The sequence below is a fragment of the Labrus mixtus genome, chromosome 14 (genome assembly GCF_963584025.1).
Source record: "Labrus mixtus chromosome 14, fLabMix1.1, whole genome shotgun sequence".
Taxonomy (NCBI): domain Eukaryota; kingdom Metazoa; phylum Chordata; class Actinopteri; order Labriformes; family Labridae; genus Labrus; species Labrus mixtus.
Genome location: NC_083625.1, coordinates 9901705 through 9927652, shown reverse-complemented (window position 1 = coordinate 9927652; position 25948 = coordinate 9901705). Strand labels below are relative to the sequence as shown.

Genomic DNA, 25948 nt, shown 5'->3' with positions numbered 1-25948 from the left:
ACATTTTGGCAAAAGTCACCACTGAAGTCAACCTGAAGTCACCCCCCCCCCCCCCCCAAATTGATTGATTGATTGATTGATTGAATAGATACAGATAGGAAATGGACTGCTGTTATGAAACCAACCATTTAATTTTTCCAAACTTTGATATATTGTTTGGGATGTGTCACTGTGACTTCATTATCTTTTTTTTTTTTTTAAGGTCAGAGACACTCCCAAAATGTTAGCGACCTTTTCACTATTTGTTCGTACCCCTGTCACATGCACCTATATTTACTTATTTTGATGACAAAACTTTAATATTCTACCACAATAACAACATGAAGCTTTGAATGAACACTTGTTTTGCACATCTTGGTGAAAGAAAAGTTTCCTGCACACACTGATCATTACAACGGAGAGTGGAGTAGTGTTATATTTGCTTCTTGAGTAGTTTCTGTCTACTACGTCTTACTTTTGAGAATAAAACTGGGTCACTGTGAGAATCCAATACAATAGTTGTGAATCCGGGGTGACTACAACTGCTGCCAGTGAAGAATCAGGCTACAAACTTTTTCAAACTCACGTTTCTTACCCGCAGGTGGTGATTTCTTTATACTCAGAGAGCTCAAACGAGGAGAAAACACACACTACCATCTCATTCATTTATTTGAAGCCTCTCTTAACACAAAATCCTGTTGGTTTGGAAAGAAGGAAAGGAAAGATGAGTGAAAAAAGACAAGAGCGAAGCAGCAGCTTAACATGAGCTACAGCTGCTCTCATGGAACTTGTCCAAGGAATGAGATGGATTTTTCTTTTGCTACTCCTCACCTCTCTGCCCACCTTTTTTTTCAGTTCTCCTTTCAAACTGCATCTTCATTCTAGTGTGTTACATTTCTGTAAAGGACACACATTATTCTTACTTTCCATTGTGTAGTTTTGTATTGTTCCTCTCTATCTCAAAAAAATGTACATTTAGTGGATCAGTCGGTACTATTTAACTTGCAGGGCAATGTGTCTGTGTCTGCAGTGCACCTGTATCCCTTTCTGTTTTTGCATGCCTGTGTTTGTCCACTGTGTCCATGTGTCTTTGTTTTTTTGGTGTGTGTGTGTGTGGAACTTGAGGCCAGAGAGCCAGCAATTAAAAGAGGACTGGGACATCTAAAGGCTTAGAGGCACAGACCCAGCACACACGCTGGCAGTCAATTGGCAGGCCGGGGGAGGTGAAATTGGAGCGAGAGAAAGAGAGAAGGAACAGAGATGAGAGAGGAAAGGAGGAGGAGGAGGGTAGGGTGAGTGCATGTGGAAGAGAAGGGGAGAACAAGAGAGAGAGAGAGAGAAAAAAAAAAGAGGGCGGGCTCAGACTCAGGCAGTGCACACACACCCTCTCCTCAGCCTTCAGTCTAGTCTGGGCGTGCAAGAGGCAGCATGTGAGAGTATGTACTGTAATCTGTGTGTGTTCGTAGAGCTGAATGCTGCGCTGGAGTCCAGGAGATTTCTCACCGATGCAAGGATTCCCCTGTTTGCTCCCTGAGAGGACACGTGCTGACTGAGTTTTTGCCACCACAGGGAATTAACTGGTGCTCACACGGGAAACGCTGGGAGCTTAAGTACTGGTAAGATGTTTTTATTAATGGTAACTGGAGCTTTGAGAGTGAATGAGTGAAATACACACTGAGTTACTTTGAAATGAAAGATAACTGGATTTGTGCTCTGTATGTGTCTGGGAGATACTTCAACCCCTTGGATGAATGGCAATTTTTATGAGAGCAAGACAACATGAGGTGAAGTAACAAGTTAAAATGTATGCATCTTCTTCTAAGAGTACCGGCTTGTTGTTGTACATACTGTAGTCTGTAGACAGTATATATGAGTGTGTGTTTGTTGTGTCTATTCCTATTAAAAGGATAGCATGCTTTCTTGCACAAAGACCCCTGTGTGTGAGTGTAACTTCTCTCCTTTGCTGGTACAGTATACCACTGTTGGCTCCTTTCGCTTGATGGTCTCTCACTCTCTATCTGTAAGACACACAGACATGGACACACACATTTACTCTTTTACATTGATTAAAACACTGCATTAGAATGTGTGTGTGTGTGTGTGTGTGTGTGTGTGTGTGTGTGTGTGTGTGTGTGTGTATGTGTGAGATGATAAAAGGAATTTATCAATCATTGATGGCCTCACGTGGGCATTGCCTTGTCTCCTATACTGAAAGTAATTTACAGTAGAGATTATCAAATACCTTTACAATAGTCTCGAGAGGGATTTCCCGCCGTTGAAAAAACTGCAGAGCTCAAAGGGCAAACACAGTAACGCAAGGCTTTCCAAATGTGTGTGTATTTGATTAGGAGGTTTTATGTAACAAGTATTGCAGGGATAAAGTGAGGTATCAAAAACTGAAGATGTACTGACTAATTATTGTTTGTTGGAATCTTGTTAGAGAGCCAGAGCACTCAGAGGATAAGAATAAAAGACTGAAAACTTTCTGGTTTAGTAGACCATAAGCTGACTGATTTGAATTTGATAAAGGCATTATGCTACTTAATTTTGGACTGTGTATGTGAGTGTGCTGTATTGTATGGAAATATTGAAAAATGACAGGCGAGAGCATTGGAAGATGGATAAGACACAGAGGGAGACCTACTGTAAGGGTTACTGAAAGAACAGCAGTTTTGGTTCTCAGGACTTGGCTGTGATTGACAGTAGCCAACAAGAAGGAGAGCGTGTGTGAGAAAGAGAGGAGATAGGGACGAGTTGCAAGATAGAACAGACACAAAAACAAAAGAGGAGGATCTGCCCCTTGTGCACTTTTACTTTCTGCTGCATACTTCAGACGATCTGACCATCTGCCACTCACGTGTGTGTGTGTTAGTGGAGGTGTCAGGTCCCAGCTGTGCAGAGGGTCGTCTTTAGGCACCCAGACGGACTAGGAATTTTCAAAGGGCAAAAAGTCTCTGACAGCCTTTCTCCTTCAGCACTGTAAACAATTTAAAAAAACAATGTTCCATTTAAAATACTGAAGTTCAAATTAAGTATGGTAAAAGTAAGATTCAGGGGATATTTTTTTTAATGTGAAATTTAATACTGTGGTTCATTTTTTTTCCTGGAATTGTTCTCAGGATCTTTTTAGCAATAATACACAACGGGATATTTATCACTCATTGACTATAGTAATCCATATAGTATGTTATTTGATAAGCCAATAAACATTAAAGGGAGTTAAAATAGCTTTAGATTGGTAGATAGCTGCATTGAGATTAAGCTGTTATTAAGCTGTTAGGCAACTCTTAATGTGGAAAAAACTGAGCTAGGGATCACATCACCGCCTGTGATAAGATGCTGATCGGATCGATCTTTTGAGCCGCAGCTGATGTAAGCAGGTAATAGTCACTTATCACCTCAATTGAATACTAAATAATGGATTTCTTTCAGAATAGTTATATCTTTCACAAAACCTGTTAATAAAAGTCCTAAACCAAAGAAGTTCAGAACATTTTTGACTGTAACCATGAAACAGTGCCAACACTTCAGTCAGTCATAAAATGTTAACAGCTTTAACACCAAGACTTAAAATACTGAACTTACTTCAACTACTAGTTTTTGTTTTGATTCTAAGAAGAAATCATTTTCTAAACTAGTCTTTATCCCTCTCTCTCTCTCTCTCCCTCTTTCTCTTGTTATCTTTTCTTCGTGTTATCTTTCTTGCTACAACTCACTGCTTCAGTTGCCACCATGAGCAAGTTGAATATTGGCAGGGTTTTTTTGAGGAAGTGATCCGTAAAAGGGTTTATGGTGGCAGATAAAACGTAGTTTATGTGAGTGTGTGTGTGTGTGTGTGTGTGTGTGTGTGTGTGTGTGTGTGTGTGTGTGTGTGTGTGTGTGTGTGTGTGTGTGTGTGTGTGTGTGCGCGCACACACTTTTTTTTTTCAAATTGACAAAGACTTTGTGAAAGCCTGGGGCTGTGAAAAAATAGGGGGAAGCCATTAACTCATACTCTGTTCCACAATGCCCATCCAGGTTTGTGTGTGTGTCCATTTACTAAGTGTGCAAGTGTGTGTTCAGGACAAATATGTGTGTGTGTGTGTGTGTGTGTGTGTGTGTGTGTGTTTTTGTGTGTGTATGTGCATACACACTGCCATGTGCTCCATCTGTGTACAGTAAGCTAATATAGAGTTAGCGTGAAGGGGGGGATGGGGCTTTGTTAAGTGAGCCTCTGTCAGTGTGTGAGTGGGGCTGGATTGTGTGTGTGTGTTTGTGTGTGTGTGTGTGTGTGTGTGTGTGTGACTGTGTTTGTGTACTGACCCAGATTGATACACTGCACTCATGAGAAGACAGCTCACCTACAGTGCAGATACAGGTAGGCAGATCCTCTTTTACACACTTCCAGCCTCACTTTCAACACCCACACTCGAGCTCTTGTGATGTCTCTAAGGACTCACTCACAATCATGCCTCTGACTGATAACATAACTACTACACAGGTACTTTAACTCTAACCTTTACACTAAACAAGTGCACTCTCACACAAACACACACACACACACACACACAGTGAAAGAGTAAAGATACGTAGATCATCTGCCGCCTGAATACAACCTATACCATAAATACAAATATTTCAGTCATCCATGCGAGGCCTTATATTATACTTCATGCTTCTGATAACACATTTCATTCAAGGGAATAATGATAATGATCAGCATGAGCAACAACAACACAACTCAAGCTCACCACTTTGACCTTGTGGCAGAGCAGCAGTCGCCCTCTCCTCCTGATCACAGGAACAGTACATAAGATGCAGTTTGATGAACATGTGGCGGGAATGATAAAAAGATGATGCAATTAACATGAAAGGCATGATCCCCCCCCCCCTCTCTCTCTCTCTCTTTCACTTACACTTTCTCAAAGCTTCATCCCTCTTCCACAGTGGTCCATTTATTTCTGCTGTTGAGCAAATATAGAGCTTATGCCGCCCCCCGTGCCCATCTCCTCACCCATGCAATCAAGCTCTTTAAATGTTTGTGTTTGACCGTGGGCCTGCGGATTCTCTGTGTGTCTGCCTTCCCCAGTGGTTAACTCTCCCAGTTCTCCACTGCTGTTCTCTTGCAGCCCAGCAGTTGATGGGTATTGTTGAAGTCTGTTTTGGGAAACCACGACACAACTAACAGCTGAGGGTGGAGGGGCACGTTTTTTCTTCTTCTCTGGTTGCACGGAGTGTGTTTAATTAAGGCGCTGCTTCTGGCACAGTAGCATTTAATAGAAAGTTGGGGGGCGATTTTGCAGTGTAGATGATTGGAAAAGGCATGAGGGGATGACTTCGGAAAGTGTTGGAAAAAATGCAACAGAAATTTTCCAAAATGGACTTTTCTGATATTTACCCAATTCTGATGTTTTTCTGAACTAATTCAAAAGTTTACTTCTTCAGGCCCTTTAAAGCTTTTCAAATGAGTCCGAAGAGAAGGAAATTATCTTTGTATGAGCCGGTCATAAACATTGCTACATGTGATGGGATGATGGGACATATTTCGATGTTGTTTTGTTTTAAGGGGACCCAAGTCAAACACTTGGGGGTCCCCTGGGATTTTACACAGTGTGTGTGTGTGTGTGTGTGTGTGTGTGTGTGTGTGTGTGTGTGTGTGTGTGTGTGTGTGTGTGTGTGTGTGTGTGTGTGTGACACAGGCTGAACACGTCAGCGTGAACATCGTGTCACTCTGACGTGTTTGTTTTACACTATGTACGTTCGCTTGTAATGTCAACCACCCGGTTGAGCAGGACTACAACAGTTGTTGTGTGGGAAGTGTGTGTGTGTGTGTGTGTGTGTGTGTGTGTGTGTGTGTGTGTGTGTAACATCAGGTGAATAACATCTCTCTTTGTACCAGACCCCTCAACATCAACCCCCTGTAGTGAAGAAGAAGATGCAGAAAGAGAAGGAGAAGCAGCAGAAGGGGATGCCTCTAATTTGTTAAGGGGTCCAGACGAGGGGGAGGGGTGTCTCAGAGCTGACATGAGCAGGCATGTGCCCTCGTTCATTTCCTATCTTTTGTCTCCTCTGTGTCTGCTGATGAATTGGGAGTTTCTTCCTTCCTTCCTTCCTTCCGTCCTTCACTCCCTCCCTTTTTTTCCTCTCTCCTTCATTCTTGCTGGTTTTTTTTGTCTCACTTCTGTCTTTGCTCTATCATCCCCCCTTCCTGCCTCTCCTGATGTGACAGCATCGCCATCCCTGTCATGTCTGCCCATTATCTCTGATCAGTGTAGCGTTCCAGCCCACACACCGTCTCTGGCTGCCAACTGATGATGTACAAATGCATGTGTGTCAGTGTGTATGTACGCATCTACATCTTATTTGAGATACAGAAGGTTAGAGCTTAATGGCTGTCAGTGGTGGCACCAATTTACATGTATAACAGGGTTTAAAATAAAAGACGGGAGACAGATGAAAACACAAGGATTTGTGCCGTGCAAAGAAGAAAAATAAAAAGTACTGCGCTAAAGAAATGCAACTTAAAAGGTGTTTAAACATGAGTAAATGCTGACGTGAGATTTAGTGGGAAGATGAAGCAAGAGATGTTCCCTGAATAGAAAGCTGATGTTACGACTTCAGAATAAGAGAGTGGAAATACATCTATGTGTGAAGTGCTGAGTAGGGATTTAAGAGAGGAATTACTGAGGATGTGCAAAGCATGTCTTCAAAGGTTGTCTTTAGACTTTGTTTGCACCGGGGAGATCGGGCCTTTCTGGGAAACATCCTTTCTTTCTTTTTTTTATCTCTGCCTGGAAATCTTTTACAACCCCTACTTTCTACGCGATTCTGTTCAAGTTTACATCCACATGACTGTTTAATAAAAGCAGAGGAAACAAGCTACTTAGCCATTGTCTCTCCTCCATTCTCCTCTGTTCTGGCTTTCCTTCAACCCCCAAATTTACTTTATTTTATTTAGTTACATAAAGAGAAAGCTGACCAGAGCCTCAGTGCTCATCACATAGTCACACTTCATGTTCCTGCTCGTTGACCTGGAAGTGATACGGTGGGATTGTACAAGGCGGTCTCAAAAGCCTGCGTGTGCATTTGTAAGTGTGTGCACGTGCAAATATGTATGTGAATGTGTCTGAGTGTGTGTGTGATGTGGGGGGGGGGGGGGGTCGCTGAAAGCAAGAAATGAAGGCTTAAGGCAAAGCTAGGTGGATTTTTTTCTATCTTTGGATTGAGTTTCTTTGGGGATAAGAACCCTGTTGTGCTGTATAAGGTTTCTATCAGACTGTGTGTTTTTGTTTTGTTCCTTTGGTGCGTTAGCCTTTAGACACATGAATGTGCCTGAGTATGTGCGGTCAGATTGCCTTTGTCCTCTCCCCTCAGGCCTGCACTCAGATGTCAGTGAGTCGTGTGGAGCTTATACAGGTCACTAATGTGCTGAGAGGGGAGGCTCTTTTCACCGTAGCCACTCATAGCCCAAACAATAACCCCCAGCCTGAGTCCAAACAAGAGCTCAACTCCAAGGAAATGGACCCATTGACCTAGATCCAATCCATCTAAAAAGAGACGCCACATCAATGTCATGTTGGTGACATCCTTTTTTCGGTTGCACAAGACATCAAATTTCAGCTGAGTGGACTCCAGTTAGAAGTTGACAGGATTTATTATTTTGTCCCTTTATGTGTTTATTGTTGCAGACAGTAGACATATTAGGAAGCAGGAGTGAGAGAGTGGGGAAACATGGCAAAGTGCGGAGGGGTCAGGGTCTAACCTGGTCTGCTCGCTGCAAGGGCTATACCCTCTATATATCTCGCTTTCAATGAAACAACTCAGCTGTCTGTCACCCCAAGAAGAATACTTCCTATGCTAAAGGAAGCAAAATAAATTCAAGTAAATGAATTAAAGGTTTTTTGGTCCTTATTGCTCACAAATGGAGATCATATTGAAATATCACACAATGTAGCTTGTGTCCAAAATGTGTCCCGATACCCTTGAGGTTAACAACTTCTGTTGTGTCTCTTGAATATTGTACTTTGTACTATACTTTGTTCTGAAGTTAAAGTCACCACGATGTGTCTGATGATTAATACAATACATTCTACAAACAGGAAATCTATGTAGAAAAGGTTTAGATTCAGAGGTTCAAAGGTTGGGTGAATGATTCTTTGGATGTTTTCACAGGCGTTAAAGCTACATGCAAATCAAGCAATTTGAAGGTGACACATCAGTTTCTAGGAAACTGTGATTTCTGACTATTTTGTTAATTAAATAATTGATCCGTTAATACAAAAGACCCATTAAATAGTGGTTTGAACAACAAGGCTCCTCTGAGGCAGGAAATTACTGCAGCAGTTTACGGTAATTGAAATTTGAGGAACAATGATGCAATGTTCTAGGCGTTGGTTCTCTGAATCTGTTACGCCTAAAGATGTTGATGATATGTGTGTGTGTGTGTGTGTGTGTGTGTGTGTGTGTGTGTGTGTGGAGACTCAAATGGAGAAGTAGGTTGTAAGAGGAGGGGTTGGTCTTCTATGAAAGTAGCCAAAAAATGTGATAGTTTGAGACTTTAGTATAAATGTAAATTTGTTTCTGACATTCTACACCTATACCATTCGACTTCACTTAAAGTTGACTAAATGTGTGACTCTTGAGTGTGTTTGTGTTTAAAAGAAACTCAGTCTGAGACTTACATAAAAAGAAACCTTTTTAACATTCTTTTGAGCATTCTCTAGCGGCTGTTGTCCTGGACTCAGACGCTGCTCAGTAAGCTGCTGTTTGTCTGTAACATTCTTGCCGAACATTTCTTACCCCCATCCCTCGCTGCACTGCATTGTCTCCGGTCTCTTCTTCAAGGGGGTGCTTTGTTTGCAAGCACTGCTGTTGACTCAGGTGCAGGGATGCATAGAACAAACTTCCCCCTTCCAGCTCTCGCTCCCCCTCGTTCTGCCACTTCCTTTTTGTCCCCCTTAACTACCTGCTTGCTCACCTGTGTCAGGTTTATACTCTCATGGCTTCACCTAAATGTCTCCTCTACTCCTATTCTCGCTGTGATCTTTCATTTTCTCTCTCTTCTCTTCTGAATTCTCCATTTTGTTCATCTACCCCTAGCCTGTCCTTGTGTAGTCATACCAAAGCCTCTCTCCTGCTGTCTGGTAGGTAGTAATACAAAGAATTTGCCCAGCCTAAGCAGAAATCTTAATGGATGTAGTAATGATAGTGTTGGGTTGTGTTTTATTAACCGTGTTAGCCTTGCTTTTACAATATCATTACCAGATTAACCACATATCTGAATATTGTGTTATTGGAAAGTTTAAAGGAAACTACAATATCTTTGTGATAATCTTTTTGATAATAACTGCACGCTGTATTTTTAGTACAAAAAAAAGAGGCAGCACTCATTTCTCTCTCGATAAGATCTTTGTTACAGACACTCTGGTGACAAACAAACACACTAACAGGGCCAATAAGCTCTCCAGATAGTCATACTGGAGTCATAGCGCTACTGACAACAAACCATGCCTGTTCACATTTGCCCTACTTCGAACTGACACAACATCTATCTCTATCAGCCCCTCAGGACCTATCAGCACCACTCCACCTCCTTACCTCTCATGTCTCCTTCCACCTCAGCACACATCATTCATCTTTCTACCTGTGACCCATCACTCGATTCCACCAGCTCCCCTCTGCTCTAACAGCCTCTCATCCCCCTTTTCAACACCATTATACCTTTTTTTTCAGACCCTCTTGCCCCTCTCATATCACCCCCCTGTCTCAACCCTCCCACCTCAATCCGTCTACCTTTGCCTAAAACCCTCTTATCCCCCTCTCTCTCTCTCTCTCTCTCTGTCTTTTTCTCACTCACTCATCCACCCTGTTATTTTGATGTCCCTTCAGCTGGCACAGAGCGGAATAGCAGGTATTACCCACCAATTTGGCAACATTCACACCTGTCTGTGTTTGTCTCCAGGTGTTGATACGTGTCAGTGTCTTACAAGGTGTTGTATGTTTCAACGTTGCCACTTTCGGCACCAAAAAAAGTATTTGATGTAATTATTCACATGCTGGAATAAGCTACACCAAAACAGCTATTGAACATTATGATGTTTTTTTTTTTTATCAAAGCTTAAACAATTAGATTGAAAAATTTAGAAAAGGGTAAAAAAAAAAATCACCCACAAAAGTTCAGTTTAAGGAAGAGTGTGCAACTTTTTGATCCGGTAGATGTCGCCCTTGAGCACCAGCATGAAACCAAAACAAACTGCTGTTTGGCGACACCTCCGCTTTTCTGAAGCGTCCGCTCTCCTCCAGCCACACACCTCCAACCCCTCTCCCCTCGCATTTGCACGAAGGAGTTATCAAATTGGAACACGCCATAATTAAGCACTAAGACTGTCCTTGTTCAAGCTTGTTGCTGCATTGTTGTGTTAGCAGGCTAAGCTAGCGCACATTGTACATTTACACGGAATGACCGTGATCTAATAACGCTTGCTTCAAATAAGCAGTTCTTTTATACGGAAGGGGATGAGCCGTCCAAGTGTGTCCAATCCCTCTTTATTGCTTTATTGCCATGTCAACCAAGTTGAGAGGAATGTGTGTCAATGCAACAAAAAACACTGAACACAAAATAAAAGCTCAAACACTAAGAAACAAATCCAGTGATAGAGAATTAAGTGATAGGTTTATAAAGAGTTAGCTATATTTTTTTATTTTCCTCATTGTTCAAGCTAATACAATACCAAAGCAGTGTAACATGTTTTGCTCATTAGAAAGAATAATGCACCTGGACAAAGAGAGAGCACTCTCATGTTGGCTATGAAAGACGCTGACTTGCTGCTGTCTAATACAATCTCAGATGTGTAATGTCTAATATTGCACCTGCTAGCATGCTTAAGTTTCTTTACTACCTGCAAGTCAGAGTTTTGTATCATTGCCCACATACCCTGCCATATCCATAGAATACTTTTCTGTCTTTTTGACGTCTTTCTTTATCTTATTTCTGCACTCCCAGCCGCTCCTCCCCCAGGCTGCGCCTTGCCCCGCAGGGTTTCTACGGTTACCAGCTCAATCTGGAGCACAGTCAATGTCTCGTCCCGCTCCTGCTGGATAATTAAACAACACTTTGGCTGCTGAGCGCATTTTTGGAGCAGCAAAGCACCACATGAATATTCAGTTGATTGGTTTGGATTATGAGGAGGGGATTGTCTTTGCAATCACTATTTCATCAGGAAGAATGAGAGAGCGCTGATTGAGAATTGTTGAAGAAACAGGTAGTTCATTTTAGTAACATTTCACAAAAATAAAATCAGAGTTTGCCTCATGTCGTGCAACCTGCTGCACTACAAGGCAGCGCTTGAAAAACAAGAGGATTTCAAGTGGCATAGTAACCTGCAACAGGAGCCCATGGTGGGTTTAATTTCGGCTTACACGCCTTCATCTGCTCCTTCATCTCAGAACAAGCTGGAGAATAGAGTGCTCTGATCTTTTAGTGTAAAAGCCTCACATTAAAATATACATCTCTAAAGATCATAATGGGAGGTTTAAATCTATGGGGTTTCCTGTCTGTCTTGAATTCATACAGGCACTCAGTGATCGCTGAGTTTGCACTAGGCAGCAGCAGCTACAGAGCCAAGCATCAGAAGCTACACAAATTCATTGACTCTCCCAAGCCTCTCACTCAATGGAGGAGGACTGGTGGTAGGAGGATTTTCTTTAAAATATGGTAATCCTCTGACTGCACCGTGCAGCAGAGACAGTCAGCTGAAATCTGAGTTAAGGAGCGTACAGCGTAAGCTCCCAGAAAGACGGAGGAGCGTATTTAATGAAGTTAGTGACACTTGAGGAGTAAAGTGGTGTGAATTGGCCGACACTGAATTTCCAATAGCCTTTATTTTTCCCCCCAAATCCTCTGGTGCCACACAGACTCTGACCTACAATCTAAAACCCATAATATGTGTCTTTTTGCAGATGATATGCTATAATTCAAAGCTGTCTTTTTCCTCCTGTTTTGAACTATTATCTTTATGATAAATTTAGCTTGGTTTGTCACTCACTTGCACAAGAATTGGCAGTACATATCCTCTCAACACACTCCTAAATCTTTACTCTTTCTTCTCCACGTCTCTGTACGAAGATGACAAATTGAGGGGACTAATGAATAACAATCATCTCATTTCCTCCCACTCCACTTTGTTCTGTCATTTTTTTATGCTTTGCCCTCCGCATCAACCTCGAAATGAAAGCGCTCTCCAAGAAGGAATTATGATTTGTCTCTCACCAGTTAAAAGAAATTAATGTTTGATTTAAGCAGCAGCCGCGACTCATGCTTGCAGGCACTCTGTTTTGTGTGTGTGTATGTGTGTGTTTAAGCTGTGAGAGGGGGGAGGCGGCGCGTGTCTTGTCAGATCCCGAAAGGATGAATAAGAAGCTAATCTCCCTCTCCCAGGGAATTCTTCCAGTGATGTTTCAAACAGTACCGTCTCTGAGGGACTCTGGGAGTGCAGTGGAGTGTGCACTCCCATCTTCACAATGGGATGTTTTCAGAACATATCTGATTGTTATCTCAACACTGTAGATATGATTCCTCCTCAAATGTGAACAATGCAAACTCAGCTTGGTGTGCACATTCAGACAAGCAGGAGTGAGTTTGAGATTCTTATTTGTTTTGACCACTGAGCTTTCCCTGCACCTAGTCCTGATCACATGTTCTTCACGCTGCGTTTGTTATCTTTCAGGGCAGGTTTGCTCAGCGTCAACAACAACAGGGAAGCCCCAGTGTACAGTCATTCATGCATGCATGCATTTTTGCAAGTGTGTTTGTGAGTATTTCTGTGGGTGTGTGCAGGGTTGTATGCAAATGGGCACCATGGCAACACTGATAAAACTCTCACCCAGAATTCCAAGGTAGTCTATTTTGACTTCCTTGAAATGCCCCATCCAGAAATTCCTTTGTTTACCCCCCAGAGTGTCAGCCTTAGCGACTTCATTCCCTACTCAAAAGGTGGGAACGGTAACCATTTGAGGAATGCCAAATGTGCGGGAAATGTCCCGAGGGAAGGGTGAGTCCGTCGACTGCATCATGTGTTTTGGGACTTGATGGGGGGGTCGGTTGTGGTTCAGCAGGGGCAGAGAAAGGTCAGAGAGATCAGTATGGGCTGAGAGCTTCTCAGGTTACAGCACTGTCTAGACTGGTCACTATTGTTGCTTCCTTTAATATCTCTTAGTTGTGCTATTTTCTTGTGTTCATTTATTTCAAGCCAGAAGTAAAAAGTAAAACCCAAATGATATACCATCATTATATACCAAGTATCATAGTAGAAGTTTGATTTGAACTATCAGTAACATCATGATAGAGAGAAACATTTTGAGGACTTTGCATCCTGTGATCAACATTTGTTTGTATAAAAAATATACTATTTTCACTTGGTCTGAAATAAGTGTGGTTCTCTTGACAATGTATTTAATTGCTTCTAGTTGACAGTCTTTCCTCTTGTTGTGTAATACATTTTGACTTAAAAATAATAGCTAAGCAGAAATACTTTTTAACATCATCTTCAAGAGTTGAACAACGGTACACAATGAACATGATGTCTTGCAAAAATCATGACAAGTTTGACATCAGCGGTATCAAGCTGGTTTGTTGTCATCTGGGAAAACAAGGCAAGTTTAGAGTGTTTGAAGACGTCGCAATTTGTAGTCGATGACTGATTTCAGTAGCTGCCCCAGCATGCGGTCTAGACTATGACAGGTTTAGAAAAGCAATGAGACAGGTTTTGTTAGACTTCATTCACAGAGCAGCGCCGTACAGTAGCACACATCAGCATCCACGTCACGGCTGCTTTGAGTCTGGAAAGCTGAGCGGTGTGTGTCATGTAGGGTGGAGCTGGGAGACAGGTGCAGAGATGAAAAGATTGGTTGGTTGGCGGGGGGGGGGGGGGGAGTTGGGTGTGCCTGCTCCATGGCTGTTCTGACAGGCCTTTGGTATTTTTCCAAAGAGTGTGTGTGTGTGTGTGTGCATGCGTGTGTGTGTGTGAGTCGGAAAACCTGCTCACTTGAGACTCTCTTGGGATGGTGCAGGTGTGTGCGACCGAAGGTATGTGTGTGCCTTTGTACTAAGTGTGTGCGACGGGAAACTACCTGCTTGCATGTGACCGTGATTGACGTGAGAGCCCAAAGGTGTCGAGAGCCTTTTCTAACGCAACTGTGCTTATGTGGCAATATGAGTTTGACAGCTCCAGTGCAAAACTGTTTCTGACTGCAGTTCAGTAGCATATCTAATCCCAGTATGACACTCAGCCCTGTGTCTGTCCATTTGTCTTTTTTTTATAAAGCCAGATGTACTTGTAAAAGATGAAACCCATTATTTAATCATGTTGGAAAGAGTTTTTCCCCCCCCTGACATCAGCATCTGTATCGGCCTCGATACGGTTTAAAATGAAGTATTGGCGAGTATGCCCATCAATGCATCAATCAAATCCATCACCAACCAGTAACCAAGTCAATTTAAATGGTAAGAAAATAACAAACAAGAACAGTCTAGACATCAAAATCAGTATTAAAAATAATGAAATGGTATTAAAACATGTCTAATGTTGGTGTTGATCAATTCAGGAAATAAAATATCTAAATGAGGAAGAGTTGTGTTTTTATGAAGATATGTCTGGAATTGTATTTGCGTGTGTTTGTGAGTGTGTGTGTGCGTTTGTGTGTATGTGTGTGTGTGTGTGTGTGTGTGTGTGTGTGTGTGTGTGTGTGTGTGTGTGTGTGTGTGTGTGTGTGTGTTTTCAACTGATGTGAGTGGGCATGTCTGAATAGTAATGATGCTCTTGCTGCTGTTGCGCCGGCCATTGTGTTAATACACTCTCTCAATGTGTTAATATACTGCGAGACTGAGGGAAAGAGAGCGAATAATTATGTTTCCCCTTTTGTCTCGGCTCCCTCAATTAAGCCCAAAGAGAGGCAGCCAGAGCACATGTCTACTTATCCACTTAAAGCTCAGCAACAATAGGACCCCCCCAATGTCGCTCTATCTCTCACTCTTCCTCGCACGCACGCTATAATTCTTCATTTCCTGCTCCCCTTGTTTTATTTTCACTTGTTTTAATATAAAACTTCTATTCATAGCACCATACCCCAATATGTCCCCCCCCCTCCTCTCTCTCCCTTCTGTGTCTATACCAACCTCTGCTCCCTCCTTTCCCGTGAATGTGTTTTTGCCTCCAGCCTTGCCTCACCTCTTAGCTCTACAGGGGTTTAGCAGAGAGTTCTCCCCCTCCTCCCCTCGTTCCCCTTCTCCCTCCTCCATGCTTTGCTGCAGGGCACAGGGAGAGGAAAAACGAAGAGACTAAACAATTTCGACTGTACATCGCCAGAGGAAAGGCAGCAGTTAGCTGTCCCTTGTGTTGTGTTAGGCAGGATTGTTTTGTTTGTTTGGTCTGTGCGTGTTTTTTTACTACTCTGAGTTTAGACAGTAAAGATGTTTAGATGGACTATGTGGCTTTTCAAAAGCAATTGACAGTTAATGTTATGGAGAGTTCTCAGTTATACTACCTTGTGTTTGTTTAGAGATTTTACAAACCAAATGCTGTATTTTTGTACAGAAAGGGAGTGTATGTTTGCAGCCTCTTCGTATCATAGGGTTATAATGCTTTTCATTTACCCATGAATGATCTATCTATACATCATTAAGGGTACTCATTTTTGCACATTCCTTGACAACAACAACAATTGATGACCACTTAGCTGTATAAAAAAATAAGCAGGACTAGCTAAGAAAATATGTAGCATCTGCAAATCACTGTGAGTAAATGTATTATTGTTAGAATTGTTTATCTTTTGTGTGTTTTTGTTTGTTTTGGAAAGGTGGGTGGTCAGCATGTGGGGTTGGATTAGCCTGGGAAGAAGGAAGGATGAGAAATAAAGGGGGGGAGGGGGACAATAATGAGAAGAGGAGGAGAAGTATCGGGGTCAAGTTTATGTTATGTAACCACTTCCCACAGCTGGGGGTAACATTTGATGCTGTAGCTAAGCTATATGTTTAGATACATGAATGTGGACCCATACATGGTATGGTGTCATGTCATAGCTGACCAGTGAAACAAAACATCGTGTACGGTTTCTGTGCATTTTTTCAGCCCTTATCTTCACTTCTCTTTTGTCCTTTCCACTTCTCCTTTTAGAGCTCTCATTTCTTTCTTTTCCCAGAACAATAAAACGCTGCTGCTTCACCGCCCCACAGAAAAACACACTGACAACATCATCTGATTATTAGCAATTACAAAAGCAGCAGTTGTCAAAGTTTCGTGAAAATAAAAGTATGTTCATGCCGACTATGTAAACCAGATGGCATGCAATTTTTTGTATCATGAAACATTGCCAATAAAAATAACTTAACAGATGTGGACTATCTGAACAGACCATGTGCAGATTAACATCTGCTTTGCCATTGATCAAGCTGCATTTTCTCTCTTTTTGTCTTATTTGACTATTTAATTTTTGCATTTTTTTTTTTCTTAAAGGCTTACTATAACACAAACGTATCTGACAGCAGTGTCTGCAGCAATAAGGGCTGCAGTCAATCTCCTAGCTAGCCTCCTTCAGACCTCTGAATTCTTTAACTATCCAGCTGAGAAGCATCATCAGTTTTTTTTTTTTTGCTCGGATTTGTGTAGAAACTACAATTTTATTCGGTTGTGAACCAAAATCTGTGCAAAACTACACACAAGCATGCATGCTCGCACTTGCATACCTTTGTACTATACATAGCACATTATGGAAATCACGGTCTAGTCTAAGCAGCTCAGGGCTGGTATTAAGGAAAATTAGGTTGTGTTGGCAAGCATTATTTAATTGACTCTTAAGCTGTAAATCATTTCTCCATAGCTGCTTTCATCTTCTGTCATTTCACCAACAGTATGCGTGAGTGTGAATGTGTGTGCATGTATCTTTGTCTGCGGGGTAACAAGGGGTGTATCCCACAATGTTCTATGCACATGCTTGAACATGCCTGCATGGTTTCAAGTCATCTGTGACATTCAGGGTGCTCTTCAAAGAACATAGGATTCTTTTTGGTGAAATTCCCCCCCCCCCACTCCTCAGGTCTGAGCTGTGTTTGTGATGATCTGTGAGTTTGTGATTAAATGTGTTTTGTAAGCATTGTATTAACCCCGGGCTTACTGACCACAGCTCCCTTCATTCTCTTTCATCCTGTATGTTGTTTCTTATCTCATAGACTCCCTCACCGGTGAGCTTCACAGCTTTGCCTTCAAGTTAACTTCATGCGCTTTATGTGACGTACCTGGCAGATCCCCTTTCTCTCCCTCGCTGCAGTAGTTTCAGAGAGACCTTTCTGTTTCTTGTCCTATGTCTCCTCTTCTGTGTGCATTTGACACATCGGGTCACTTTGAAGTTTTGAGAGCTTCCCTGTAACACCTCTCTCTCTCTCTTCTTGTTCCTCTCAAGGCAAGCTGACACCATCGTTTGAGGATGTGTGGAGGATCATGCAGTCTGTGAAAGATGACTCCACATTGATGATAAGAAGCTGGTGATGCTGCTGCTTAACTATAGGTAACCACATTTTATACAGAGCAGTCGCTCATTGCTGCAAAAATCTCGGATTTTGGATTAAATTTTAAGTTCCTACCTACTCGTTTGAATATCTTTGCTTGTTTGGTTAACATCGGGTATCAGTTATGTGATAGCTCTTAATACTGGATTCAATAATGTGCTTTAACAGATTTTTGACATGTGAGAGAAAAAAAATTTGTGCGCTGCATTTTGAGCCCACACTGAGAACCTGATGGTGTGGGTTTGACGATGTATGACTCAGAGGATCAACTGATCTGACAGCAGTTGACTCAGCAGCTCCATGTGCTTATATAACAGAGAGCAGGAGATGGAGATTTGGCAGAATGCAGCAAAAATAATTTGTTTGATAATGTCTGTGAAAATAACTAATGGGAACACCGCTAAGAGAGTACTGAAGACAGGATAAGATGTTTCCTTAATTTTCTGGGATATAAAGTGCACTCTGCAGTTTCAAAAAGTTAGATTTATCAAAAATAAATCTTGCATGTTAAAATGTAGGCCTTTGTCGTTGCTTTGAAAAATGAGAATGAAATGCACTCTGAATTCTTTATTAGGAAAACACCGAAACCCACCAAGAACCCCTCTGTGAAATGTAAGCTTTTTATGCTCTAAATACATTTTAAATGAACTTTATTGTCCCTGTGCTACCCCTTTTTAGTGAGCTGTCCCTGACCGATTTCTAAACATCAGGTTTTAGTTAAATTAGCCAAAACCTGGCAATGTTGTCTCTACCTCATCTGTGGGTGCCTGATTTCATTTGCTTGACAACTCAACTATACAGAGCATTCAAAGAGATCCCGGATACCTCTGACAAACTACGGCCGGTTAATGGGCAATGAAATGTTACTCACTCATCCAGCATACAGATTGACCTGGTTTTCAGCAAAAGTGACACAGTGAACATGCCAGCGCCACGGGGGGTAAGGCCTGCTGTTTGGTAATAATTTAAAAGCAGAGTATACCTTCTGGCAATGACGAAAAACGATTCTACGTGCAAACTTCAACAAAAAGTGGGTATTAAAAGTTATTAATTAACAAAGTGGCTATTGTAAATAAACTAAAACATTACCTATTCCGGATCGTTATTTTGCTGAGTGTAACTTTCTTTCCGCAAATCTTTTGTTTCCTACGAACAGAACCATTATATGTGTATAAAAATACTGTTAACTTCTTACCAAAGACTAAGAAACAGACCCGGCATCTGGTGCCATCCATCAGCTTTTGAAAGATCTTGATAGGCTAACAGCAAACAACACTTAATATCAAAGCACAACGCAAATAGCGGTTAATTTCTTTCTTATTTTTCAAAATTTCTTCACTTTGCCTCTACAATCACACAAAAGCCAGTTTCACTCAAGCTGTGAATTCATGAAAACATTTTCAACATTGTCCTGTGATTTGCGTGTGTGAACACAAATGGCCGAATCTGTTCACTTTGACTTTCTCCAGACATTTTTCCTACCATCCACCCAGTACAATGTCAGTGTACAGTCAGGATGAATATGTGAAAACAGCAGGAAATAGTCAGGAAAATGTAATGCAAGCAGGGGGCTGATGGGTAATGACATCATTTGAGTGCGGATTTTCTCTGCTTTATACATATTTAGCCTGGTTTATACCTCTGCGCAGAATCCACACCTAACTATGCCATAGTGGGCTATTACATTGACAGCACTACATACTTGTGCGTTGGTGTGTCTGCATAGTTCTGCAATACTTGGCAGTGTGATTTATATGATTGTTATTTAACCATTTTGTACAGGAAACAAGCGTATAGTATAGGATTCTGAGCTTATATATACCGCAGCGCTTTTCCTTCTGCAGAATTTAAGATACGGCGTTGATTCTGGAAATGTTGTAAATGCTGGAAATAAGATTCTACCCAGCGGACCAATCAGAGGGCTTGTGGTCTGAATCGTTTTGACATGTAGTTACATGAGGTGCATGTCAGGCTACATATGTAGGCTCCCGCACAGGTACAGGGCTAAGTGAACCTACGGCGTATGTTACAGCATGGATTTGACGCAGAAGTATAAATCAGTGGTCTGTATACTGTTTTCCACTTTGGATTTTGTCCTCCAGAAACATCTTTATACAGGTTGTTGTGATGTTAAACAGTCACCATTACAGAAGACTCCGTCTCCTCCTGCACATGCAACCCAGCAGAGTCCCCTCACCTAAATCCAAAACTGGGCCTTAATTTCTAAAAAAAATATATAAAAAATGTCAGGAGTCCATGAGCGGGGACTATAATAGCAGCTTTGTGTTTCCTTTTAGGTTAGCCTTACATCCTTAAAGATAATCATTGAATAGATGCATGCATGTTAATAACAAAACCAGCTGACGGATATATTTAATTGTTTGCATTGTGTGCCGTGAAGTTTATACCATTTATACCATTCTCTCCATTCAAACACAGAAACAATATGTCAAACCCTGCTTTAAAAAGTTGTGTTCGGACCTTGGTATGAGAGTGATGGCCTAATATGTAACATAACTAATATGAATAGCCCTTTAATTTTAGCTCATATGAGTAGTGTTCAAGTTAATATGTGCAAACATTAGATTGAAAAGTGGCACAGACCAAATCATTTACAGAAACATTTATGTCACTACTTTCTAAGTAAGAAGAATTATCCAAAACCTAAATGAAAATAATGGTTACATATGTGTGTTTCACAGATTCCTCTTCATTTATTTGCAGTTGAATCATGGGCAACGTAGAGAGTCAGAATGGGGACAGCAGTTTCTACGGTGATGTGACGGGACATCTCTCGCGTAAACATACGTCCCGGTCACTTCGTCTCTCCAATAAACAGCAAATCACACGACGCTCACGACACTCTTCTTCAGTGAAACAAGAACACAGAAACTCTGAAGCCTCAACTCGTTCCTCCAGCACCCCGAGCATCCCGCAGTCCTTAGCAGAGAACGGACTGGAACCTTTCAACGCCACTGATGAGTTTGGAGAGTTCGGCATCAACCCCCACTGGACTCAGCGCGTCGCTATGACAATGAGGCCAGAGTCCTATCAGCAGGACGATGACCTCTTGGCCACACCCACGCCTGAGACCTCGGAGGCAGACACCGTGGCTCAGGATGGAGGAGAGGACTCCATGGGGGAAGGGGAGGGGGATGTTATTGGAGAAGAAAGGTACCTTCAGCGGATGACCGAGGGTCCACGGGAGGGAGGGAGTTTTAAAAAGAAGCGGTCCAAGTCTGCAGACATGTGGAGGGAGGACAGCCTGGAGTTCTCTCTGTCTGACCTGAGCCAGGAGCATCTGACTAGCACGGAGGAAATGATCGATGGGGAAGAGGAGGAGCAGTTCACACGCCCTAGAGCAAGTGCAGGTGAGGATTGTAAACACACACATATTGGTGAACAGACTACTTTCTTTAGACAGAGAAAATACACACATGTAGTTTTGAGCGATATCTTCTATCCCTGTGATACTTGTGCAATATTTTGTTATAGGCCATCAGTACACTGAAGGAATCCTACACAGAAACCAAACAGTACAAGAAAAAAAACTAAGCTCACTTTCGCTTTAGCTATTGCTGCTCCTCCTGGCGTCGTGTTTGCATTAAAGAGTGTCAGTAAATAGTTGGTTTCTAACATTAATACTGCCAAATTAAAATGATCTAAACCTCAGATGACAAAATAAAATGCAATTTGTTATTAACACAGCACACAGTATTTTTGGCGTATCCAAAACTGGTATTGTTGTCTGAACAACTGCAGTAGTCTTTCAAATCAAATCATAGCTTTCCCCGAGAAAGGAAACTGCAATTGTCAAGGTATGGACGTTATATTTCCAATTTTGTTCAAATGAATGGTGACAAAGTTCCATATGCACTATTGTTATATCTTTGCATGTGTTCAGGGGTGTGAGCTTGATTTGATGCACTTTGCAGTTGATGAGGCTGGTGGGGAAAAAAATCGCAGACACTCAGAGCGAGAATTTGTGACAATCTGTTGATTGAAGGTTACCGCTCTTCCATCGGCTGCAGCAGTTCAGTTGATCACAGGGTTGTTAGCGTAACCCACACCGCGCAGAAGCCGCTGGATTTCAGTGCAACAGCAGGCGGTAGCTGGTGACTTTACTGCAGAAGGTGTAAGTGCTGCCCCAGGAAGTTGGCTAGCTGGGAATAATGGATGGGCTTGCTGCACATACACACACCTACACACACGCTGTTCACTCACAAATTCACACAGATTCACAGGAGGACCCAGACACACATGGAGAAGGTTAATTTACACGTCAAATCTGGCAAAGCAATCTGACAGTAATTGACAGTAATCAGAATACACCACCCTCAATTCCCTCATTCAAACACATATTTACACACTGCTCTGCAATGACCACTTGTGTGTGTGTGTGTGTGTGTGTTTCAGGTTCCGCTGAAAGGGCATCGTCTCTTGACCATCTGTGCAGCCAGCAGAGTCCTGGCCTCAGGGGGCAGAGGAGCCGCTTTGCTAAAAACCGGAGGGAGGCCGAGTGCGATGGAGATGGAGAAGGGGAGGAGGGCTTGATGTCTCCAACTGAGGAGGACTGCGGCGGGTATGGAGCATTCACACTCCCTTGCAGACGCTCACACTGCCTGTCTGAAGGCTTGGCAGGGCTGGGCATCCCGTCTGCACCGCGCCCTGCTTTCCAAGGACGCCGTGCACAAACTACTCAGGTTAGAGCACGCAATATGTAAATAAATGTACAAAACAGACAAAGTGGCAATCATGTAAAAAAAGTATATTTTTCTCTGGTTTCCTTAACCATTTCATTCTTTCTGATATGTGTCAAAGTTTTCCTGTATGTGCAGCCAAGTGAACGTGTATATTTATGTAGTGGGGAATGGGATTACGAGGAGACAGATAGCAAAAATGCTGTGGGGTTACTTGTCCAACACTGGCCTGGTTTCTAAATTCCCCCTCCAGAAATTTAAGCATTAAAGCAGAACATCTTTCATGCCCTATTCACTAACAACAAACACACACACACACACACACACACACACACACACACACACACACACACAGAGTCCTAACATGCATAAATATAAACATGGAAATGTATGGATGTAATGTAGAAGCTTTTCTTATGATCTTACAAAAGCACATTCACCCAAGGATAAAAGAGAAAGCAGCCACATAGAAAAACATTGACAAGTGATTTGAAGGACAATAAAAAAAGAAAGTAGGTGCATCTGCTTTTTGTGATTTTTATTTGTCATTGATAAAAGAAAGGTTGCCATTTATGACGAGAGCACAGAAGAAATGAACCAGGCTATGCTTTCAACTCTTTTCCCCGAACACCCCAAGCACCTTTGGATGGTAGAGCACCCTAAGTTATCATTATAAATTCATCCAGCCAGGCTAAGGGGGTTGTTAGAGAGGATATAAATAGATCCACAACACTGCAAAACAAAGAGCAAAAAGACCAAGGCAGCCTCAGTTTGGTGAAAGAAAAGAGTCAAAGCACAGAAAGTATTTTTGTCTAAAGTGAAAAACGTCCTTTAAGCAGAAATGCATTTCAAAAACGTGCACATATTCTAATGCACCAAGCCTCATGGGTATAAATATACACAAATATAAACCCAGAATCAGGTCATGTATGTGTATACCTGTAGTGTCACTTGCTTATGTTTGTGTGTGTGAATATTAATGTAATCTAAATATCTATATTAGTTTCTGTATATTCATACATAATGCATAAGTAAATGAGTTCTGTTTTTCTTGCTGATAGGATATCTCTGGTGTTTTGGGCGAGGGAAGTGAGTATGGCGACAGTGGCATCGATGGTGTCGCCACGGAGATAGATGGAGACGGAGAGTTGGTGTCAAGGCGCTGCAAGGCCATGTCGGCTTCTTTCTCTGTGTATTCAGCTACCGAAAGCAGCGTCTTTAACGGGAGCGACAGCGGGAGCAGCAGCGCAGGAGGAGGAGATGGACGAGGCGGTGAAGGAGTCAGGGGAGGAGTCTATGAAAATTTCCGAAAGGAGTTAGAAAATCAAGCCTGGGTGAGTCCCTCTGTTTGTATGTTGTATTTCTGGTTTAATGTTTAATCCAACATGTTTGTTATAATTACATTTCACCATCTCTTTCTCATTAGACACATCATGGTCGGGACTGCACGGAGGAGGCTGGCTCCGCCGTGAGTGACGAGCAGAGTAGCGGCACACTGAGCAGCGCATATCCGTCAGACACTCTGATTGGCTGTGCTCAGGGAATCGTGAGGAAAGCAGGGGCTCTGGCGGTGAAGAACTTCTTGGTTCATAAGAAGAACAAGAAAGTGGAACCTGCAACAAAGCGCAAGTGGAAACACTACTGGGTCTCTCTGAAAGGTGTCGCATTTACTACAAATACTATTTTGTCTGAGATATTTTTGGATTTCAACTCATATTTGCAGATTGCAATGCAAAACATTTGGATGTATGGTGACTAAGAGAAAGCAGCTGCAGGTTTATTTTCATTTTGATATAGAAAGTGATAACATGGGTAACATTTTTGAGCTCAGGATAATCAGGCACATCCCGGTGTAGTGTCACTTTCAGATAAACATCTTTTACTGACCCCAACCAGTATAATCTCTTACTCTGTCTCTCCTGTTAAACTGTAATCACATCAGTCTCTACACAGTCCGTGCCCTTGGTTGTTACCTCTACTCTCCTCTCTCACCCTCTTCTGTGTGTGGTCTTACATTTCCACTACTCAGCCTCATCACAATTTAATTTTCCGGCGGCAACCGTGTCTAATCCAATCTCATCCACAAGATACAGCATCTGCAGCTGCTTTCTGCCTGCATCCCATCCTTATGTCCGTTATATATCATAGCAGTTAAATGTTAAAGACCTTGGTTGGCTAGTTGGTTTGAAAAAAATCATAATTTCTGCCTGTTTTTTAAAATATTAATTTTCTTTATTTTTCAGGCTGCACTCTCTTTCTGTACGAGCATGACTGCCGTTCAGGGATAGACCACAACAGTATCCCTAAACATGCACTGTGGGTGGAGAATAGCATAGTCCAGGCTGTCCCTGAACACCCCAAGAAAGACTTTGTTTTCTGCCTCAGCAACTCAGTGGGAGATGCTTTCCTTTTCCAGGTGAGAGACACATGTTCTTTTAAACATCCATGGAAGATTCAATATGAAATAAAGGAGACAGAAGTTGAAATGTTTAGTAAAAATCAGTGCTTGGGTCTTCAGTTCTTTCTTTTTTTCACGGATTGAGCAGCTCAGCAATAGAGAAAGAGTTTGCTTAGAATAAGAAGAGACTTTGCATCCCCTGGGAAATGTGTGATTTTCTGTGTATGGCATACAACTATGTGACATTTAGCTATGTGTGGGAGATAAGCCAGTCCTGTGACTGTGTGTTTGTTCTATGTCTGACATGTTTAAAGGCCACACTGTCATTCTGTGACAGTGATCCACCACACCGACTATTGTGTAACGTTAAAATGTGTCTATTTATATTCATGGCAGCTGTCTACAGTGACATTAAATCAGTGAATGGAAAGATTTGTGGTAATAAATTTATGAGATTATAATGACCACCCTCTGGCTACGGCTAATATTGGCAACAATTCTTATAGATGTAATTTTATTCATTCTTTTCCTCCATGTTTTCCCCTGTTTAATTTAGTTCTTTATTTTTAGTGGTGGGATAAAATCACAAATTGTTTTCCCCTTATTTTCTCCTGTCAGACGTCAGGCCAGACCGAATTGGAGAACTGGATCACAGCGATCCACTCTGCGTGTGCCGCAGCCCTGGCTCGGCAGCATCACAGGGAGGACACGGTGCGGCTGCTGCGAACCGAGATCCGCAAGCTGGAGCAGAAGATCGACATGGACGAGAAGATGAAGAAGATGGGAGACATGCAGCTGTCCACCGTCACTGATGGCAAGAAGAGGAAGACCATACTGGAGCAGGTATGTAAGCTGGGTTATTACTCAGGAAATCTGAATAGGAGTGAAATAGATTTTTATACATTACCATCGAACAAGCAAAAACACAGGAATCAAATACGAATACAAAAAGACACAAGAGAAGGAGCAAGAGTCTTTTTATAGTATCAAACTGCAAAAGAGTAAGACTTCATGTACATGTGATGCTGATAGGAACCATCTCTGTGATCACATATGTTGAGCACCCTGCTGAGTGACTGTAGCTTCCTGTTGAGTTGAGTGAAAACACCTAGGGGTCTCTACAGATGCACATCTTTGTACCTTATGAACTGCACTGCATGCTCTCACACACCGAATCTCTGCACGAAATCATCTTTGCTACACGGCGTCATGCACGAATCTCCCAGACAAATGCTCTCGAGAAGCACTTGCAAAGACAGATGGTTTCAAATATTCTGACTGGTGCCCATTATAAACACATTCAAGTGCAGTGCAATGCAGAATATTCTGCATAAC

General features: G+C 42.1%; 1 protein-coding gene across 3 annotated transcripts in view; it reads left to right on the top strand.

Moving 5' to 3' along the window:
• The first annotated feature begins 1395 nt into the window (after positions 1 to 1395).
• LOC132987951 (rho guanine nucleotide exchange factor TIAM1-like) overlaps positions 1396 to 25948 on the top strand; it is a 55531-nt gene continuing 30978 nt past the window's right edge. Inside the window, exons 1-9 of one of the 3 annotated variants that reach the window (XM_061054966.1) lie at positions 1396 to 1595; positions 17410 to 17514; positions 20240 to 20886; positions 21932 to 22218; positions 23277 to 23304; positions 23416 to 23549; positions 23642 to 23873; positions 24459 to 24631; positions 25232 to 25456. In XM_061054966.1, the coding sequence (XP_060910949.1) occupies positions 20247 to 20886; positions 21932 to 22218; positions 23277 to 23304; positions 23416 to 23549; positions 23642 to 23873; positions 24459 to 24631; positions 25232 to 25456 (1719 nt within the window). In that variant the 5' untranslated portion in view covers positions 1396 to 1595; positions 17410 to 17514; positions 20240 to 20246. Of the gene's footprint in view, positions 1596 to 17409; positions 17515 to 20217; positions 20887 to 21931; positions 22219 to 23276; positions 23550 to 23641; positions 23874 to 24458; positions 24632 to 25231; positions 25457 to 25948 lie in introns of all 3 variants that reach the window. The other 2 variants (XM_061054964.1, XM_061054965.1) reach the window with 2 other exon arrangements.